This window comes from Streptopelia decaocto (assembly GCF_964273445.1).
Source record: "Streptopelia decaocto genome assembly, chromosome: 1".
In the NCBI taxonomy this organism is placed as follows: domain Eukaryota; kingdom Metazoa; phylum Chordata; class Aves; order Columbiformes; family Columbidae; genus Streptopelia; species Streptopelia decaocto.
In genome coordinates, this window is record NC_138663.1 from 2,447,474 (window position 1) to 2,469,558 (window position 22,085).

Sequence of the window (22,085 nt, forward strand, 5' to 3'; positions counted from 1 at the left end):
GTGGTCCCGAGTTTTAGAGACGCGTTAATTAATGTGTGCTTGTAGGACAGTGTAATTTTTCAGGTCAGACAAATGGAGCACTACAGCGTGCTTAAAAAACAATAAAATGTAAATCACAGAGCGAAGTTATTAAATCCTGCTTTGTCATCAGCTGATAGCCATTGATAGTTATCAATTTAACAGCTAAATCACATGTCTGCAGCTGAAGTGTTTTGTTGTGGTGCGAGCAATGAAAGAGAATATAGTTAATCTGCTGAATATTCACATTTTGACTGTTGTGAATTCCTTCGCTTTGCTATTTATGTTAAGTAAGGCTCTGCTTAGATGCTCCCTGAGCTTGTGTTTTATTTTGCTTTCTTTTGGTAAAGATATAATCCTGACCCTTCTTTCTGTGTGGATTACAGGTATAGATCCCTTTCTGTTCATACCTTCTATAGTTAATTACAGCCGTACAAAATCAGTGCAGGTTTGGCATGATCACAAGGGATAAAGCTGCAAGAAATCAGATCCAATCTCTTTCCTCGAGCAACAGATCCTGCTTCTTATTTTCCTTGGGGATAATTCACATTAATTTCTTCGTATTTTTTATTTTCCAGGTCCAGAGTGGAATGCGGTTACCGCAGTGACAGCACATTATTTGGATGCCAAAAGCACTAAAATCATTTGCAGTCCCAAATGTAACAGTTTAGACAGAATTTTACTTTAAGGCCACAGACATATTGATATTCTTCTCATTAAATACGGTCTAAGAGGTACCTGTGTTTCACCTTGAACGTTTTACTGTGTTGACGCTTCAGCTGATGCTGTAAAGCATGTAAAAATATATTGGAAACTTAGCGCAGTGAATAACAAAAAGGTATTACAAGGAGACTAATAAGCAAGAGGCCACTAAGTTAAACCTGAGGTATATTATAGTCTCCTTCATCATAAACCACTTCTCCCTGACCTGACAAAAACGTGAACTTTCAAAATAAAAATTAAAAAGATTAAATAAGAAGTGAGAAAAATGAATTGCTGGGGTAGGAGTGATGACAAATTGCCATCAAGGTAAGAAATACTCCGGCTTCTCTCTCTCACATTAAACTAACAAACCTTTGGATGAAAGGAAAAGGAAAATAACACTTGTGATTTGTTATTTCTTTAATTCTGCATGGCTTGACAAGAGGTATTTCATTTCTGAAGACTGAAAGATGGGAGGGTCTCTATTTATGAGAGCCATTTTACTGTCATACCTTTCTCCACACCTAAAAGAGCCTTTTTTAAAGCCTGGAAAATGGGTGCGGGGGGTGGTCTGTTACTTTGCTCCATCTGCAGGGCTAATTCTAAACATCAGAGGTAGTTATAAATACAGAGATAGTGGCAAAATCGTGCAGCAAGACGTGCCTGCCAAGCCATCATTCATCATAATGACATCACCACCCTGGAATGGAACAAAGTTTAAAGCTTTCATTTTTCTTCTTCTCTTTCTCCTGTCGTCGTCGTATAAAAAGAGCATTAGGCACATCTGCTTCATAGCCCCAACAGCACGGCCGATGAATGCCTTGAGGGAAAGGACTATCAAGGAGAAGTTGAAAAGAATAAGAAAGAGAGATGAAGCTGAAGTTGCAAAAGGTTATTTGAAATCCAGGCACATTGTTGGATTTGTTGACTGAAAAAGTAAAAGCAGGTGGAAAAATGTGCTTCGATTTGATCTCTGGCAGTTACCACCAGTGTACACTGAATGGGCTTTTCCATTGCCACGGGATGGCGTTCATAAGTAACCTTCATTGTCCGATTAACTGCATCTATTTCCTCTGAATAGGATAGTTCAGCATCTTGTTGTAGAGCTGAGAGATGATATTCAGCTCCCTTACAGCAGTTCACAACTGGATGAAATAAATTACAATCAACAGATTTATTCTGGTGTAAAATTGAGCAGGATCAAGCTCGTCCTCTCAGTTGAGTTTACCTGCCTCATGTTCATCCATTTGCCTTTAACTCTGGGGAGCTGGTAAATATTTTTGAAATTAAGATGGTCAGGGAACAAAAGCAAATCTTTCCTGGAGAAAGAAAGCTCTGACTAACACATATTTTTTTGCATCCAACTCATCATTTCTGGCTAAGGTTGGAGTAAACACTCCTTACCACAGAGCTCAGTTGTGCAGCAAATCTGTCCGAGATTCCTCCTGGATAGTTTTTGGCAGAAGAGTCCAAGAACTCATTGACAGATGAAGACCAAGTAGTTCCAGTAATTACTCTGCCGGGTGACAATCTTTGCTCTTCTAAGAGCCGGATTCTTGAACCTAATGCGGAAAAAGACACTTCTCAACAAAAATATTCTCTATGCCACTTGGCTTACAGCAAGGAAAACGTTATTTGCTACTATCGCCAGCTGCCTTTTGGCAAAATTCTGGATTAGCAAAGGATAACTGTGAAAATTATAAAGGATATAAACTATGAACTACCCAAAAAGCTTCTAGACCTTCCAAGTACTTCATGGATATAACAAATGTATCGCTTTCAAATAGTTAGGCAAATTAAAGTTATGAAAAATCTAAAGAAACCCAACCCTACATTTATGGACTAGGAAGAAGTGCTCAACCATGTGGAAATGAGCTCATTTTGTTATGGATGCTCAAATATTCACCACTGTTATGACCTTTAAGCTAATTACAGTCTACCTTGTTACAAGTTTTAACCTCAGAGCTCTCAGAATGTGATGGGGAGTTGGGGCACCTTTTCTATTGTTATGTATCTGAATGTCTGTGAACAGAAATCTTGCACCACTGCTGTATCACAAGGAATCGAACATGAGAGCTGAAGACACCACTAACTCGCTTTTTCTAAAAACATTTTTTTTCAATTTTGGAAAATATGTAAACAGGGATTTATCCTGTCTATAAAATACTATCTAGTCACAGAAAAATTCTTATAAATTTTGGTACACAGTGTTTGCAGAAATCCAATCCTAAGAAAGGTTTAATTGTATTGTGTGTTGTATCAAAACACAAGAGCTCACAACCCAAATAGTCACATACAAAGGTGGTGGATGAAAGATAAAGAGACATCCCATATATATGCTTGTTCATACGCTAAATACGGTTATTTTTCTTACTATTTGCCTTTTAAAAAAAGTTTCAACAGTCATCAGATGACACTGAGCCTGGCCATTATATACTGCTGGTATGTAGCTGTCAGAAAATCTGGTGTTAAGAACAGAGGAGATGAGGTTTGAGGTTGGTGGGTTCTGTTTCAGGCACAGTAAACTACTCACTTTTGATATAATGGCTGTGCTGCCATTCGGTGAGACCTGGCCAGGCTGGAGCGCTGGAGAGGGAAGAACCTGATGAAGTTCAACAAAAGCAAGTGTAGGGTCCTGCACCTGGGGAGGAACAACCCCAGGCACCAGTACAGGTTGGGGTGGAACTGCTGGAAAGCAGCTCTGCAGAAAAGGACTTGGGAGTTCTGGTCAACAACAGATTGACCATGAGTCACCAATGTGCCCTTGTGGCCAAGAGGCCAAGGGTCTCTGGGGTGTGTTAGGAGAAGTGTGACCAGCAGGTCAGGGAGGTTGTTCCTCCCACTCTGCTCTGCCCTGGTGAGGCCACATCTGGAGTTCGGTGTCCAGTTCTGGGAGACAAGGAGTTACCGGAGGGAGTCCAGTTGCAGCTGCAAAGATGCTGAGGGGTCTGGAGCATCTTTGTGATGAGGGAAGACTGAGAGAGCTGGGGCTGTTCAGCTGGAGAAGAGAAGCTGAGAGGGGATCTCATCAATGGTTATAAATATCTCCAGGGTGGGTGTCAGAGGATGGACCAGACTCTGTTCAGTGGTGCCCAACGACAGGATGAGGGGCAACGGGCACAGACTGAAGCACAGGAGGGTCCATCTGAACATGAGGAGAAACTTCTTTCCTTTGAGGTGCCAGAGCCTGGCCCAGGCTGCCCAGAGAGGTTGTGGAGTCTCCTTCTCTGGAGACATTCAAACCCGCCTGGACACCTTCCTGTGTGATCTGCTCTGGTGACCCTGTGTTAGCAGGTGGGTTGGACTGGATGATCTCCAGAGGTCACTTCAACCCCAACCATCCTGTGGTTCTGTGATTTGATATTGAGTAGCAGTAGAGTCCAACCTGCAGAGGTGCAGAGCTTCAAACTGCCAAAACTTCAGTGGGATTTGTGGTGCCCACCATCACAATTTTTGACATAAATGTCCCTTTCCTCATTTGTAGAATACAAACAGTACCACATACTTCCCAGGACTGCTGTGAGATATAATTAATAGCTGTAAAGTACTGAGTTCTGTGGATGAAAGCTGCTAATGCAAGTACAAAGCCTTATCATCTCCAAAATGTATTACTTCTGCTATAAAAAGTTTTTTAAAAGAACTTATCTATTTTTTCCCTGTATCTTTACTCCATACAAGAGCAAAAGATCTTGCACAGCAGTTCATTAAAAAAAGAATTAACAACCTATCATAATCTCACACAACCAATCTTTCCCCTGCTACTATCTTACTAAAAATGTCCATATTAAACACAACCTTGGGGCAAGTTTTTTAAAATAAATTATTTCCCGCAGGCCATAAGAAGAGATGATCTCTAGAAATAGGATAGTTAAATTTATTTAAACACCTATAAATGAAGCTCTAAATGAATTTAATGGTGCGTAGTAAATTTAAAAGTTACTTTATGGACAGCAGAATTACCAAAATCGAGTACTATTAATGAAGTTTCTGTAACTAGCGACAAGTCACTTACTGAAAGAACTCAGAACTGCTGAGGAATACAAAGTCCTTTAAAGGAGCTCCAGATACATGCACATATATCTTAAAAAAATACCACGATTATATAAAAACCTTTTATTTTTAATATCTTAAAAAATACCACGATTATATAAAAACCTTTTATTTTTAATATCTTCCATTCTTCTTCTTTCCTGATAATCTAGTTAGGGTTTGTTGGGTTTTGTTACCTCTCAGGACAAAACATCTCCAGTGTTTCTAAGACCAATAAGTAACAATTTCATAGTGAATAAGGCAAAAAAGTCTTCTTTCTCACTTCAAACTAGTATGAACATTCTAGAAATGAAAATAAAATCTACATAGTTTAAGATTAAATAAGATTCTTCAGAATGATCCCCACTGCTGTAGCACTGAGACGCCACAATACGTGTAGAAGCTTTTTTCTTGTCCACTGGGAAATTAGTATTTATTAATTCTTTCAGGATAGAAAATTACTTGAAAAGATGAACTGATGAATTTTACACTATCCTTCATTAACATTTTCAGACATTTTTGCCCTCCCTTCAGCTATTAATACTTTTATTTGCAGCCTTCTGAGCCACACAGAAGGTCAGGAATATTGGCTCTGTGTTACTAAGGAAACTCATTAACCTTCCTTTTGCAAAGCTCTAACGAAGACAGCCATAAACCATGGAGACTCTTGGAGTTAGAGGAAAGAGTTCATATAAATGAGCTTCTTATTAGTCCATGCTGTGCAACATCTTACTACCGTAAACTCTTTTCCTTACTTCTTTTTTTCCAGTATTTTAGAGATCATATTCTGCTTTCACCCCAGCTGGTAACCTGCCCTGTCTGGAATAAATTCAAGGGTTACAGCTGAGTTCTCACAATATGTTAAGGTAATTAATCTTAGTTATGCTGCCTCTGACAAAAGTCATCTTCCTTTCTTCCTCCACAGGCAGCCACAAAGATCTTCTCCTCCCTCCTTGAGCCAAATTTATAGCTGCATGATGAGTTTAATCATGGAAGCGATCTATCTGAAAGCTGGTTTGGTTTTGTGTTTTGTTTTTTCGTAAGTTAGTTTTGGGATGGAACCATTCCCCGATCCTGATAACACGTGTCTGCACAGAGGAATGAGAGCAAGAAGCACACTAGAAATGCGTAGGCAGAAGTAAGTTGGGCATGACCACTTTTTGCAGCATCATGCACTCGGATTAGCTGGAAGTGATCGTAGAACCACAGAATAGTTTGGGTTGAAGGGACCTTCAAAGATCCCCCAGTTCCCCCCCTGCCATGAGCAGGGACATCTTCACCAGCTCAGGTTGCTCAGAGCCCCGTCCAGCCTGGCCTGGGATGTCTCCAAGGATGGTTCATCTACCACCTCTCTGGCCAACCTGGGCCAGGCTCTCACCACCCTCAGGGCCAACAATTTCTTCCTCATGTCTGGCCTGAATCTCCCTCCTTCAGTTTAAAACCATCACCCCTTGTCCTATCACAACAGGACCTGCTCAAAAGTGTGGCCCCATCTTTCTTCTCAACCCCTTTTAGTCTGGAAAGGCCGCACTAAGGTCTCCCCAGAGCTTCTGTTCTCCAGCTGAACATCCCAACTCTCTCAGCCTGTCCCCAGCAGAGCTGTTCCAGCCTCAGATCATTCCTGTGGCTCCTCTGGCCCCTCTCCAGCAGGTCCATGTGTGTCCTGTGCTGAGGACCCCAGAGCTCCAGCATTAGTCATTCAAGGGCTAGAAGGCTTCTGGTTAAATGCACTACTGATCATCTGGGTTTACCCTGTAGGGGGTGGCCCCAAAAGCAAAGTAAATTTATAACCTGCCTTCTCTCATCTCACTATCCTGGTTTTCATAAACATCTTCATGCTTCTGGCTGTCCTGGGGAAGAGAGTAAAGTAAGGTCCCAGTGCCACACCATTGTCTTGTTGCTCAACATAGAATCATTCTGTTTGGAAGAGACCCTCAAGATCATCAAGTCCAACCATAACCTGACTCTAGCACTAAACTATGTCCCTAAGAACTCTGTCTATATGCCTTTTAAAGTCCAACAGGCCCAAAGCTCTCAGGTACGGACACATATCTCAGGTACAGACACATATCTCACTTGTGATTCATGTGGAATGAATGGGAGATCCTCAGCCCAAAAGTATCCTCAGAAGAGTCAGACAACTCTCTCTCTGCATATTATCACCTCAGGGCACGTAGTGATGCAAAAGTACCTGGGAAGAGCTCCATTAAAGTTTCAGATCCCAGGGATAAACCAGCCCAGGAGACTCATTACAGAGAAGGTGGCGGTGGTTTCAGAGACAAGTCTCACAGGTTGCATCATTGACAGACGTCAATTCTTGTAACAAATAAGTAGGAATACTCTACTGATAAAAACAGCAGTAGCATGTGCCCAGACACAGTACCTGCTCCTGCTCTGCTATTCAGGTCCTGAACACTATCAGAAAGCGCAGGTGGCTCCAAACCCAGGTACGCCTTTACGAGGAAACTCAGCTCCGTGAATGCTTCATCCAATTCATCTGCAGAAAGGGATACGCATTTCATGGCAGAGAGAAAGGTTACATAACAAAAAAAAAACAAGCTTTCATCAGTATGAAGTTACAAATCACAGAAGTTTGGCACGGAAATGTGTTCTTAACTGATCCAGCTCACCCCTTTGGGAGAAAAATCTTCACCTTCAGAAATAGCACATTCAAGAAAATAATCTGAAATTAATTTCAGATATTCTCCTCCTGCAATCTGGTATATTGTGTTTTATTTCTTTAATGCTATATCGAAACTGTAGGCTCTGTGTGCCCCTGCAAAGAACTACGAATACAATATGTCATACCATCATTGTGGTGAGCCACAAAAATCATCTCCATAAAAGGGCAGACACAGAATGAAGTATAAAAGGATTCTTCTCTACCACTTGCTATCCTCAGTTCCTAAATATCACAAAGTAAACATTTGTTTTAGTGAAATATCTACCACCCTCGCGTTCTTTGTTTCAGGCTGGGAGACTTGAGCAGGTTACTAAGCAGAAGAGTCCTACAAGGCGAAGCTTTGCAGTCGCCTCTTCTTTGCAGTCAGACTTAGCCAGACTGCATATCAGCTGTCATTTCAACGCTTGAAAAAAGCCCATTCTGCCCAGAGATAATTGGGTCTGTTAGATCCAAAGCACCTCTGAACTCTGCCCAGAAACCAACAGACAATTAGCACAAATGAGTTGAATATTCTCATAGAAGACAATATTTAACAAGCGTGCTACTGAATTCAATAGTTGGTTCGCACAACTTGGACAGAGCAGAGTAATTCAGTCCTGACAGATTTCAGGAGCTTTTGGATTCCTGGGACAAGAATGAACTGGGAAAATCAATTAAGGCATAGTTTAAACTGTTATGCTGAGCATCAAACCATTTGTCAACCTTAGTTTAATATCTGCCAGAGGCTTTGTTTGCGTAGCAGTTTCAGTCCATCTATTGGTGTGACATTAGAAGGCAGGTTTATCATTAAGAAAGATTAACTTACCTGTGTTGATCACTGCATCAAAGTATCCTGGAAAATCCTGACTTATTTTGATGTACATGTCCACTCTGGACACAGCCTCTTCAATCTCTGACCTGCTGAATAATCCTTTCCTCCGCAGATGTCCCTCATATACTTCTTTGTTTGTTGGTACTAACAGGATATATCTGGGTTTAAAGTAGGTATTTTTCAAGCTACGCACACCCTGTAAAATAAAGCAGAGAAAGGCAATGTTTTATACCTGATACTGAATGCCTATTGAGCTTGCAGCTGAGTTTAGGACAATTCTGTATTTATCAGGAATTACTGGAAACCAGAATCCAACCTACAGGTCTCAAGGTCTAGCATTAAACTTTACAAAAGAGGCGAGTTCAAGGTGAAGTGCCCTAAAGCTACATGTGGAAAGCGTTATAACAGTTGTATAATCTTATTTTAAACACACTTCTGAAATAATCCTTTTAGTCAAACTGCACAGTGATGTAAAGCATCGTGCTTCTCATACCCACCAGCTAATGCCTCTTCTTTCCTTTCCATCCTTTCTATTCCATGGGGACCCAGTTATTCTGAATGTGCGTATCGGTGACTTACATTATCATACTAACACACAGCACAACTTATCTGCACCACCGCTTTGGCCCCCGGCTTTTCACTCTGAACAAACTGTCCATTTGCTCCTCAACAGGTATATTTTTCTAAGTGAAAATGTGCAACTTCATCGAGATGCAGGCCTATTTATTTTGCTGAAGCGATGTTACCCTTCCTGAAACTGGGTATAACCACAACTCCTGGACTGAGATAGGATGTGCACATTCTTCATCTGTTAGGCTGTAGTCAGCTGCCTTAAATTGAACCATTTTTTATCAAGAATAAGCTATCTTGAGAAAGATTTGTAGTATAGCACACTAGGAAACGCTTCCACGTACCTGACATCAACTCTGCTGCAAGGACAACGGCTGTGGGTGGCACAAATTGCCAGCTGAGGACTCCAAAACAAATAATAATTTGTACTATGTCTGATAGGATGAGAGGAAATGGCCTCAAGTTGCACCAGGGGAGGTTTAGATTGGATATTTGGAACAATTTCTTCCCCAAAGGGCTGTGGGGCATTGGAACAGGCTGCCCAGGGCAGTGCTGGAGTCACCATCCCTGCAGGGTTGAAGGTTGAGGTTCTCAGGGACATGGGGCAGGGACAGGGGTTGAACTCGATGATCTTGAGGGTTTCTTCCAACCAAAATTATACTATGATTCTATGAAAAAGGAGACCTGCCTGCATGCTAGGACTTCAAGTTTTATTAATTGATGTAGGTAAAGGTACCAATCCTGAATTTCCAATGGCTCTCCTTTGCACCATCTCATACTTAGAAGAATCTTTTCTCTCTCACTCTATCTGCATATAAAATAGAATATTGTAACCAAGTAGCCCTGTAATACGATATTGTTATTGCTGGTAACAGACCATAAGATTTATACTGTGTCTTCAGGACCTGAGGCTTATCCTGCTCAGTCTGAACTTTTCTTGACTGGCTGTAACTTTGTTTTACTTGGTTCAGCTGTGACAGCAATTTCTCTCCTTGACCAGCTGTCTGTATCTAATCATTTTAATTTTGTTTATCTTTGCGAGGTACAATGACAGTTTTATGTAGACAGCAGTAACAAGCAGTTGTTCCAGGTAGAATGAGATGTTTATGACTCATAATAACACAGCCTAGATAAATGCAGGGCTGGCATGAGAGCAAAGACCTTGAGAAGTGGAAACACAGGACGCAATGTAGAGGACTATGGGCATGGGATGATAAGAGATGAGGCTCAGGCTTGACACGAGATGCCTCATAACTCTAAACATCTCAATAATGGTCAGTTATAAAAATAATAATGGGCAGTTATAAAAACGCAGACTTGGAGCTGAACCAAGCTGGTTTTAGGGCTAATAAGAAGAAACAGCATCTAACATACATGAAGAGCATGGTACATAATGAATTCAGGTGTAACCTGGAGCTGCAGGACAATGAAGAAAGAGCAATGTGTTAGCAAAAAATATAGAAACGACTCCCAGAAGATCCTGGGAGGAGAAAGAAGGAACTATTAATAACAATATAAATATCCTCCCAGCAAGGGACTGAGATGCTGACAATTCACTGTAACATCCTTCTGCAAAGACAACACCAGAGGGAAACCACTCACCTTAGAACCCAAAGAAGTGAAAGGGTGAACATAACACCAGCAGAACAGAGAGAAACCAAGAAGCATGTGTTACAATTTTAATTGTATTATTATTATTACTTTTTCAATATAAGTACTCTAAATACATTATTATTCTTGCTTTTTCTGTAATATTTAGACCTATACCAATGACGACTTAAATTACAGTTAAAATTTGCATTGTACTAACAGTAAACTCTTGGCTTCACTTTTACATATATGATTATGTATTTATTAAAATGATCATTTTGGGTGTTTAATAATTGTTGTGGGGAAAAAATCACAGACCAACAACCATTGTAGTGTGTGATGAAGAACAAATTACTCCAAGTTAGGTGAGACCATGCACATCATTGCACTGTAGTAGATGTAGGGAAGCTTAATCTGTTTTCACTGAGGCTGATACACCTTCTTCACTAAAGTGAGTAGGAATAGAGAGGGACTAATATGTCAAATCTGAGCATCATTTGTTACTTCATCAAAACTGACAGTCACATCCTTCAAGGTAGGGTTCTCCAGAATAATTTTAAATATAGTCAAATACAAGCAAAATCATGCAAAAAGGCTGAACAGTTAGTAGATTTTTTTCCCTGGTTGTGGTTTTCTAAGGTGGAACAGTACTTTGATCCGTTCTAATAATGTCAGGGAGTGATTCTGGGGAAAAACCTATTCATTTTGGTGAAGACTAAAGAGGACAATTTAGGGCACAGGAATCTTTGCATCCAGCTATGTGAGCACCAACTTTCAGCGAGGTCTGTAAGTATTCAGAGACTGGAAAACCAGAAGAAGCAGAGCCACACTCCAGCATAGTAACACCCTCCTCATCTGAAGCTGCATCATGAATGACTTATTTTTCTGACCAAGAAATAACATAACAAATTATTCATATGCCCCAGAACTATGTAGGAATAGGAAGGCTGCCCATGAATAGTCTGGGGTAAATTGGGAGGAGAAAAAAAGGAAGAGATATGAAAAGTATCTGGAGTGACCAAGAAATTTGTTGTACAGAAATAAGAGAACCATAGAATCATTTCAGTTGGAAGAGACCCTCAGGATCATTGAGTCCAACCATAACCCAACTCTGGCACTACCCCATGTCCCTGAGAACCTCATCTCCGCATCTATTCAACCCCTCCAGGGATGGTGACTCCACCACTGCCCTGGGCAGCCTGTTCCAATGCCTGACAACCCTTTTTGGGAATAATTGTTTCCTGATATCCAATCCAAACCTTCCCTGGTGCAACTTGAGGCCGTTTCCTCTTGTCCTATCACTTGCTGCTTGGGAGAAGAGACCAACACCCTCCACGCTACAACCTCCTTTGAGGTGGTTGTAGACAGCGAGAAGGTCTAATATGAAAGTATAAGAAAGTGACCTTAAAAGAAAGAATGGGAAAATACACAAGTTGACAGTTTGAAAGCAGAGATATTTGGAAAATTAAAGAGTAAAATTTGAGTTTCCTGAATTTGCATATGAGCTCAAGAAAGATCGGAGGACTACCTGAGTTGAAGATGTCCATTCATTTAACAGAGCACTTAAATTTCTTCAGTTAATAGCACGGGGTTATAGAAAAGATGTGACTGGGATATCACAAAATCACAGAAAGTTAGGGATTGGAAGGGATCTCGAAAGATCATCTGGTATATCCTGCTTCCTTTGCCTCCCCAGCAACAAATGCAATAGAGAGTGGTCCTTGGCAGGAGACAAGTTGTACTTATAATTTTGAAGGCATAATGAGACATATTAGCTCCTCTGCTTCTACATCCTTGGTTGGAACGTGCTCTGCAGGCTATGAAAGCAAAGGAAAAGTGTTGCAAACTTCTTACTGCAACACAGAACTGTGTGTCAGCATCGCAGCAGCTTCTCCAACTGAAAGTGTAATCTCAGCAAGATATAACTTTAAAAATTTCTGTCAGTGTCCTTTTTCGGTGAAAGATACACTCTAGATTAAAGGGAATGAACGGCTCTAAATTTTTAGTCTCGGCCCACAGTCCATAATTAAAATCTCTTTTAATAGTGCTAAATCACTTTTGTTATGAGCCTTGCAGTAGATAATGGACTTGGATAACTTCTATTCAGATACATAACTCACCGTTATTGTTTCTCATCTGCTAGCAGAGCCCACAGTGATGTAAGGCTACGCATAATTACTACGTGATCTTGAAACTTCAGTGACGAAGGAGTTTCTTTGCTGTCTGTCCAAGACAGTAGCTTTGCTAATAAGTAAAAGTTACGGTCATTGCCTGTGTCGCTGGGTTAACCTCCATATGAATAAATATGCTGTTCCATTAATTTCTTTCTCTTAAATTATTTGATAACGCATCTACCTTCTGAAGAACTGACAGCTTTAAAAGGTTCCCCATTCCATCATATTTTATATTCCCCTATTTTTGCTTCCCTTGTAAATTTAGGGTCCGTCTGGCATGACAACAAACAGTCAATGCCTATTGCAATCAGTGGAGATTGCAGACATCAGTGTCAGACGGTTCTGACAAGACTGAGGAAGAAGAGGAAATAGAATTACGCAGAGATTAAGTTATTAATTTGCTGTTTAACATCAGGCAAGTAACAGGCACTTAAGAGCAGAACTGCAGCATTAAATTGTGAACCATTTGAGCAAGGAGCTACTAGTTTTTTAGTATTGACACGATGCTCTTCTGTTATTTGCACATTTATATGCAAGCCAGTAAACGTGTACAGATTTATTTGGGCCTTATTACTCCTTATAAGCACTAAGGTTCTTAACAGAAAACCAGTTTTTTGAGCATCAGTTTCACAAACAAAATTGTCATCCTAGAACTAATTAAATTTAGTATCAATTTTTGCCAAGTTTTCCTAGTCATTCCCCTAACTCTGGATGTACAACTCAGGATCATATGTTAGCACTGCAGTCTCCTACGCATTTTTTTATCCCTATTTATATCTTTTTCCCCATATATCATGGAGTGTAGCAGTGTCTGTTAATTTGGAATAATTGCCCAGAGGTAGAGCTGAACCCTACAGAGTGAAACCCAAAACACACAATATCACATTCTGGGCATTCTGTAGTGTCTCTCATATAGGTGGAACTTAATTTTTAGAAAGTATTTGGATGGAAATCACAGAATCCCAGAATGTCAGGGATTGGAAGGGACCTGGAAAGCTCACCCAGTGCAATCCCCCCATGGAGCAGCAACACCCAGATGAGGTTGCACAGGAAGGTGTCCAGGCGGGTTGGAATGTCTGCAGAGAAGGAGACTCCACAACCTCCCTGGGCAGCCTGGGCCAGGCTCTGCCACCCTCACCATGAAGAAGTTTCTTCTCAAATTTAAGTGGAACCTTTTGTGTTTCAGCTTGTACCCATTGCCCCTTGTCCTATCATTGGTTGTCACCGAGAAGAGCCTGGCTCCATCCTCCTGACACTCACCCTTTAGATATCTGTAAACATGAATGAAGTCGCCCCTCAGTCTCCTCTTGTCCAGCTCCAGAGCCCCAGCTCCCTCAGCCTTTCCTCACACGGGAGATGCTCCACTCCCTTCAGCATCTTTGTTGCCCTGCGCTGGACTCTCTCCAGCAGTTCCCTGTCCTGCTGGAACTGAGGGGCCACAACTGGACGCAATATTCCAGGTGTGGTCTCCCCAGGGCAGAGCAGAGGGGCAGGAGAACCTCTCTGACCTACTGACCACCCCCTTCTAACCCACCCCAGGTACCATTGGCTTCCTGGCCACAAGGGCCCAGTGCTGGCTCATGGTCATCCTGCAGCATGTCTTTCCTTTTTCTCACCTTAACCCCTAGCTAGTAAATCGTGATCTAAGATAATGAGAAGTAAATAATTAGAAAATTAGCTAAGAAGTTATTATTTGGGGATTCCAACAGGTAGGTTTTGACGCTTTGTGACCTAGTTTCTTAACGCAGCGTGACTTCTGAGATCCACCATCTGTGCAGGTGCACCTAACGAAATTCAGAGAGGGTAAAGTAATTCCTCAAAGAGATCACATCTTCTAACAGTTCTGCACAAAATGTTGCCTCAGGCCTGCGTGCATCCTCCATTGCTTCATCAGCAAAGGAAAAATATGGCATTTTTTTAGAGGTGATCAGTAGGTGTGCAGCTCTAGATAAATCCCACTATAAGCTTCAGACGGGTGGAAAAGCTGTGGATACTTGTCCTGGTGTTGTGGTCATGAGATGCACTTGATGTACCATTTTTCCTGCCCTGGGACACTGTTGTGACAAAATGAACTTCATTAAGGTTTTCAAAGGATGGTCCACTGATTAAGATGAATTACTCTTGTGTATATATGTACATATGTGTATATATATATATAGTACTAGTGATTAATTAGATGGTATTGATAGATTGTATTGATAAGGTTTTAAGTATTCTGTGAATGGCATATTATAAGGGGTGGAATGTCCTGGTTTTGTTAAAAAACAAGTTTCTCTTTTAGTGAATTTGCCTTTCAGCTAAAGCTTTCACATTAGCTGCATTTTCCTGGAGAACCAGATACACGTTTTGGTAAACACAGCAGTGGAATGCGAGATTATTGACAAGGACAGATTCACATCTCGCGAGAGCGGCAACGAGAAACAGATGACCAAGAAACTGACCAATGGAGTATAACATCCCATTCACGTGATACTTCATATAAAAGTGGGAGATCACAAGGATCTCGTCCCTTTTTTCCCTTTTCCTTGTGGCCGACATCAGGAGAGGACCTTGCTAGTCATCCCTGAGAACTGAGGCCAGTGACAGACTGAATCCAGCTCCGGTTGGCTGCAGAGTCCAGTCCAGGACTTCGGCTGCCAGCTCTGCAGTTGCTGAGACTTTCAAGATTGGTTTTGTATATTTTGTATTACTTTCTCTATTCTTATTAGCAGCATCAGTAAAACATTTTAAATTTTTCCAATGCTCTTCTCTCCGTCCTTCTTTTCCTCCCAATTGCCTGTCCTTAGTGGGAAGAGGGGGTAGAGGAGGTTAACAATACATCTGCCAGAGTTTTATTGTCACCCCGGAATCAAAACCCTCGACAATACTATGATGGAAAATACTGGTGATGTGGTGGGGAGATGAGGCTGCTGAATTTTGAAAAAATAGGCTAGGAAATTTTAAAAAGCCAGCAGCAGGATCCATCTGACTAAATGTGCGTGTCTACAAAGGGAGTGGTGCCCATATGGACATTGGAGAGCTACTTGATATGGGACTGGAGTTAAAAATACAGTTCATCTGACCAAAAACTGTATCTGCAGTGATTGTAATGAAGCCCACACAACTAGTTCAAGCGCATCAGCAGCTGGGCAGAAAGCCATAGGATGTCTCTTGCGTCACTAAGTGGTCATATTAGAATATATTCTATTAATATGGTTATATCGGCAGTTATATTATAATATGTAGGCAGCTGAAACAGACCTTAGTCAAACTGCATGAATTCCTCCACAGAATTCTTACAGAATGACTCATTCAAAAATAGTCAGCAATAAGTGATCCTTACCTCTATTTCTAAGTGAACACAGGTTGCAAGACCTTCTCCGGCAATCGATTCTACTGTGTCTCTTCCAAGTCCATAGTAATAGCCGCTGTACTTATAGGTTGCTATAAACTTTCCCTGAAATTCAAAACAGCAAGTAAAACGACAAAGGAAATATTTTAAGGGAAACAATTTCATTAAAGCGGCATAATGAGTCTTCATTGCTTTCTTGCTTTCTCCCCACCTAAATCATCAATGGTAATGAGGGCAACGGGAGGACAAGTTTTGCAGAGAAGAGCACGTAGTCCTGCCAGGTATGGGCTTGTATGTTGTTCGTGGATAATAAAACACCGGTGTCTTGAAAACAAGCTGCTGACAGCTTCCAGCTTTCATTGGTAATTCGTTCACAGCGTAGAGAAAGCAAGATCTAAAGCAAGGGGCACCCTTCTGTTGACATTACATCAAACCATATGGCCACGCCATAGAAAACAGAAGATGCCAAAGAAAAGAGAGGACAGAAACAAATCTGCAAGGAGAATGTATAATTGGCCAAGAAATTTCAAATTTAAAATCTGACAACTGAAACTCTGCTTCCCAGTAGTATTTCTAGAGAGATGCGAGCAGATTATATTCTGTTAAAATTAAGCTACTTCTCATTAAGGACCAGATCAGTTGCTTAAGACTGTGTTGGCTCCCCTGTTTGTATCTGTGCAAATAATGAGCTCTGTTGTGGTTTTTCAAGCCAAAGTTTTATGGCAGGCAGCAAAAGGCATCAGAAACAGTAGCTGGAGGCACATTGCCTTAAGAGAGAAACGCAACGCCTTGAGGGTGAATTTGCTAAACTTTAAAAGATTGAATTCCCTGCAGGGTTGCTGGAAGAATTGGGAAAAAAACAAAGAAGATTAAAAATATGGTGGCTATTTCAAGAGTTGTTATTTCCTGCACACACACACACGATATTTCCATGTGGAAATCAGTTTATTTCTACATTAGACTACTGTTTAAAGATTCCTACTGAGCATTATGCCCATTTAATGGTTTCTGTGCATTCATACAGAAGAAAGGAGAGCACAAATACACAATGAATTTGTGGTTTCCGTCCATGAACTTACGCCATATAACTGTGAGTGAATAAGCATGCACACACAGCCAAAAACGTAATATAAAACTATTTAGAAAATCAGACTTGGACCGAAAATTTGAGTTTAGGTGCAGAAAATAGGCCTAGTAGGATACTAGTCAGGTACTTACTGTGTTCACCATTTTGTCAAATGCTTCTTGAGAAATGAAATAGTAGTCAAGTCTGTTGTCTTCACCAAAATAAGCTGCCCTGGTTGTGTGACAGGGACTGGAAGATATACGGTATAATAAAGAAATAACCTGTTTTCAATCATAGAAGCAGCTCCGGAATAGGAGGAGGGGAAAGGGGGAATACTACAAATCATTTTATTTTTAAGAAGAGAAGAAATATGAGAAAGATAAAGAGGTGCAAATCATACCGCTAATGCCACAGATTTGAAAGATTAACCCATAAATACAAAAAAAACCCCAAAACCGTTTAAATGTAACATTACATTTTGGCTATAAATCCCCCAGCCCAGGACAGCCTGAACTGAAGCTGTCACAGAACCCTGGAATAGAGAAATGATGGAACCATTTTTTTTTCCAGTTATGTCAGTTTGTGGATGATATAAAATAGAATCTTAAATATGGAAAAGGAGACCAGGAGTTAGGCTGAACTGTGAGGTTAAGAAAAAGCTATAAAGACCAATAAAGACCAATGGTATCCTGTCCTGTATCAAAGGTAGCGTGGTCAGCAGTATCCTTCCCCTGTGCTCTGCATTGGGGAGGCCACACCTGGAGTATTGTGTTCAGTTCTGGGCCCCTCAGCTCAGGAAAGAGATTGAAGTGCTGGAGCGGGTCCAGAGAAGAGCAACACGATTGGGGAAGGGACTGGAACACAAGCCCTATGGGGAGAGGCTGAGGGAGCTGGGCTTGTTTAGTCTGGAGAAGAGGAGGCTTAGAGCTGAGCTCAGCACTCTCTAGAACTACCTGAAGGGCAGTTCTAGCCAGGTGGGGATTGGGCTCTTCTCCCAGGCATCAGCAATAGGACAAGGGGGCATGGGCTTCAACTCTGCCAGGGGAAATTGAGGCTGGAGATTAGAAAGCAATTCTGTGCAGAGAGAGTGGTCAGGCATTGGAATGGCTGCCCAGGGAGGTGCTGGACTCACCGGCCCTGAAGGTTTTTAAACCGAGACTGGACATGGCACTTAGTGCCATGATCTAGTCAATGGACTGGAGTTGGACCAAGGGTTGGACTTGATGATCTCTGAGGGCTTTTCCAACCCAGTCGATTCTGTGATTCTGTGTGATCTTTAAATAGATTCCTAATAATAAGGGGAAAAACAATCCTGAATCTAGGGAGATAAGTGGGATACAAGGCAGGCAAAATAATTGTCTGCCAGTACATAAGGACGACAGGATAAACCTCAGATACATGAGCTTACGACCAGGATGCAAAACTAAAACAAAACCCCAAACAACACCAAAAAACCCAGCTAAGGCAGCGCATCTAGCAATTTTAGATTAACATACACTGTGATTCATGTTCTATCTTAGGAAATTATATTTTGCTACCGGTTTATGCTTTGGTTTTGTTTTTAATTTTTCCATTGCAGGATAGCAGGCACAAAAGTGCAACGTGGAGCTTGGGCACTGATTCACATCAACGTTTTAACTCCTTGATTTCTGCTGCATTGTCCTGGAAAACATGGCAAAAAAAATATGCCGCCTACCAGGCCATTTCTATTCTTTTATTCAAGGTAGCTGAGTTATAAACCATTAAGAAGTTTAGTCTATAATGCAGAGCTTGATGTATTTTAACCATCATGGCATCAGCGGGTACCACTCTCTTTTTTATCAGCAAGCAAATGAGAACGTTGTGCTACACATGGACTCCGTAAAATTTCACTTCAAAGGCCTGATTTGCTTTAAGATATTATGAACAAATTCAGCTTTAAAGGTCATTCCTGAGTAATAGCCAGATGGTTTGAGGGTCCAATTTCACTTTATTTTTTGAAACACTTTTAAACGTTACAACCCCTTCTAATTGCAAGGCCGTGTTTACATTCAAACTGCCGGGGTTTCTCGCATGAAATACATTTTTAATGAGTGGTATGTTGGAAATTTAAAAGTGTAACCCATAAAATTGCTTAAATCTCCACTGAATAATTAAAATACAACTTTGCTTTATGGTTGCAATTTTCTGCTCTGTTAAGATTCTGTCTCTCTCCCTTTTTTTTCCTCTCATGCGTAAGGCTTTTAGGAAATAAACCACACAGTATAAAAACAATGCTCTTAAAAAACCCCACATAGTGCCAATTGGCATTCAATTAGTCTGCAATTTCCAATCTAGTCTTTCAAAACACAGTAGTTGTTTTAAAGAAAGCCATGAAGTCATTTTTCCAAGTCGCATAATCTTCACAGGTCTTTCCTTAAAATGTCTTTTCAACTTGCCAGTTTAATGATATAATACAGCAAGTGGTTATAATCTGAGTACAGAGCAGACAGAAATACATATGGGCCCCACCAGGGTGTATTATGTTAGAGAAGAAGGTTACTAGTAGACATCCAAAAGACAGGCAGAGCATCCTGGGATGCTACGAATTCCCAGGAATTATTCTCATATATGCACGTGCTTGTGGTCCCTTTCTTAGAACCAACCTCTTCAATATCTGAATGCACAAATATAGAATGAGGTCCTATTGTGGCAAACGCTATAGATGTGAAACTATGGCCAAAGTCTGGTTAAAAATGAATAATGGATGATTTAGTGTAATAAAAAACTGAGAACACAGAGGACAGATAATACAACGGGAATACAGACCAGTGTCGAATAGCTTGTACTATAGGACTTAGGAAAGCCAAATATTGTGAAGAATGGAATGGGTGGATAAGAGGAAGAGTTTGCATCACCTAATTTTAGGCAACGGATAGTGCTGATCTAACTTAGCCAGACCTCCTGTCTACTGTGCATTGAAAATAAGTAGATACCTCAGGGAACGTGATTCACAAACGCTGAACCTCCCTTGGAAGGACATCATTTCTCTCCACTAACTACACAGGGAGCCCAAGGCGGTAAGGACCGTAATTCAGACTTTTCAGATAGGGAGAATTAGTCCTCCCAGCTGGTGGTGAAGTCTGAAAGGTGCCATTTGCTCTGATAACGCTACTCACAGGATAATAAACTGGTCCAGCAATTGTACTCGCTGCCTTTCCTATTTTCTGGGTGCAGTCTGCACAGGCACGCTAATGTGGTTATACGCAGGTGCATCACAAAAATTAAGAGAAATGCATACATATCTAACCAGATGCTTGGGTTGAGGGGCATTAGTGAGCGTAGAAAGAACAGATCAATAAAAGGAGCGCTAAACGATGAATTTTGGTTTGTTTGTTTGCTGTTCACCTTCAAAAAGAACATGATAATTTAAACAGCTTTTCTTTTAAGAAAGTATTTGATGACTCCAGGCAATCAAGGCCTGGGAAGAGATGAAATGCATAGCAATGAATATTTATTGGTTGTCTTTAACTTCTTAAAAAGAAAGAAAGAAACAAACAAACAAACCAGCAGCAATTCTAGACTCGATCACTTGGTGTTCTTTAAATGTATGGAGCAAACTTACCCATATCTGAAGAAATTGTTGAACTGTCTGCAGATCTTATGAGTAAGTTCTCTCTTACCAGAGGCTAGAGGACCAACTAATACCAGCATGGGGTAGGGAGTATCAAGACTGGGTAAAGTGCTACAAGAAAGGAAAATAAGGAGCCATTACATTACCTACAAATGAAATCTTTAGCAACTTTCTAGAAAGCTTCTGCGGAGACTTTATCGCCACTTCAACTAATCTCATCTGTCTATCACACTATTCACATTGTTCACAGCGTAGATGAAAAGCAGGAGAAGCGTGTGCTCGGTTTGACATGCTCGAAACATAAAAATAGCACAAAATACCACATTAAAGACCCCCGGGTCTCTTTTGCAAAAGGAATAATGTTACGTCTACTATAATCTTTTGTGATTTAAAGCTCCCTCTGCAGTCACGGTGTTGCTGGGATTTGTTTAAGAGTTTTCTAAGTCTATCATAGGGATGGTAAGTATTTTAATAATCAGGATAATAAGCCTGGTGTGAACCTGGACTCGATCTACAAACCTTTACGCACTCCTGAATGTAACCTTGCTGACTTCCACAGCCTTGACGGATGAAGGTGGAAATTTGTAAAGAACTCTTCAATTCAATACAATGAAAAACACCAAGATCCTGAAACTCCACTGAACACAAATAACGCGACAATAAAAGAACCCAAAGTGCTGGAAAAATACAAAGCCTTCCATTTTCTCCGTGCTGAGCAGATGGTGAGATCCCCAGTTTTCCACTTCCAGCTGTAAATATTAGAATGAATAGCATTTCTGCACTTTGGAGAGTCCAGTACTTTATTGATACAGCTACAAATGGAATGCAACTTGGGACTCTCCTTTTTAAATCTCAGCTAGATCTTAAGATTAAGCCACTGGGTGATATGCCAGAAACAGCTGAAATAAATCCACTTATTTTTACCTAACGAATAGCTTTAAATTTAAATTTTAAAGTGGAAAGAAACCATCAATGTGTGTTCAGCTTCCATTTAATGTGATTTTAAATAGGTAAACCCAAATTCCTGAAAACAGAGTATATTTATTTTAGCTTTTCTCTAGCTCCATAAGAAGCAATGATAACCATCCAACACAAGCATGGAGGGAAAAGATTTCAAAATAATGGCTTTACTCCTAGTTTAGGTTCAGCAAACCAACTCTATTTTCTACCAGATTATACGTATATAATGGGACTTGATGCTTCAGAAGCACTAAGATAATAATGCAATTCAGTCTAATTCTGTTATGGAGTACTATTCTCACAGAAGAAATAACAGATACACCTAATAAATTAAGAAACTGGCTCGAGTCCGTACATATGTGCAGTTACTAAGCTGTGAAATGAACCCAGATCCTGGCTCAGTGTTCCATCCACTCGGCTACTTCAAAGCAAGACAGTTGTAGAACTCTTGGGAGATTTAATTGGTGACAATTATAAAACATCGGACAACGTTGGCACAATAAGCTTATTAGCACAGTACATTAAAAATACTGAGGAAGGTAAAAATACATTTAAAAAA

At 40.7% G+C, this 22,085-nt stretch overlaps 1 protein-coding gene across 1 annotated transcript in view; it reads right to left on the reverse strand.

The window, feature by feature from the left end:
* Nucleotides 1-22,085, reverse strand: part of LRGUK (leucine rich repeats and guanylate kinase domain containing) — a 58,748-nt gene that overhangs the window by 15,147 nt on the left and 21,516 nt on the right. Inside the window, exons 11-16 of the mRNA XM_082075289.1 lie at nt 20,558-20,677; nt 17,127-17,223; nt 15,900-16,013; nt 8,238-8,439; nt 7,133-7,246; nt 2,125-2,282 (exon numbers count right to left, since the gene is read on the reverse strand). Of these exons, the coding sequence (XP_081931415.1) occupies nt 2,125-2,282; nt 7,133-7,246; nt 8,238-8,439; nt 15,900-16,013; nt 17,127-17,223; nt 20,558-20,677 (805 nt within the window). The remainder of the gene's footprint in view (nt 1-2,124; nt 2,283-7,132; nt 7,247-8,237; nt 8,440-15,899; nt 16,014-17,126; nt 17,224-20,557; nt 20,678-22,085) is intronic.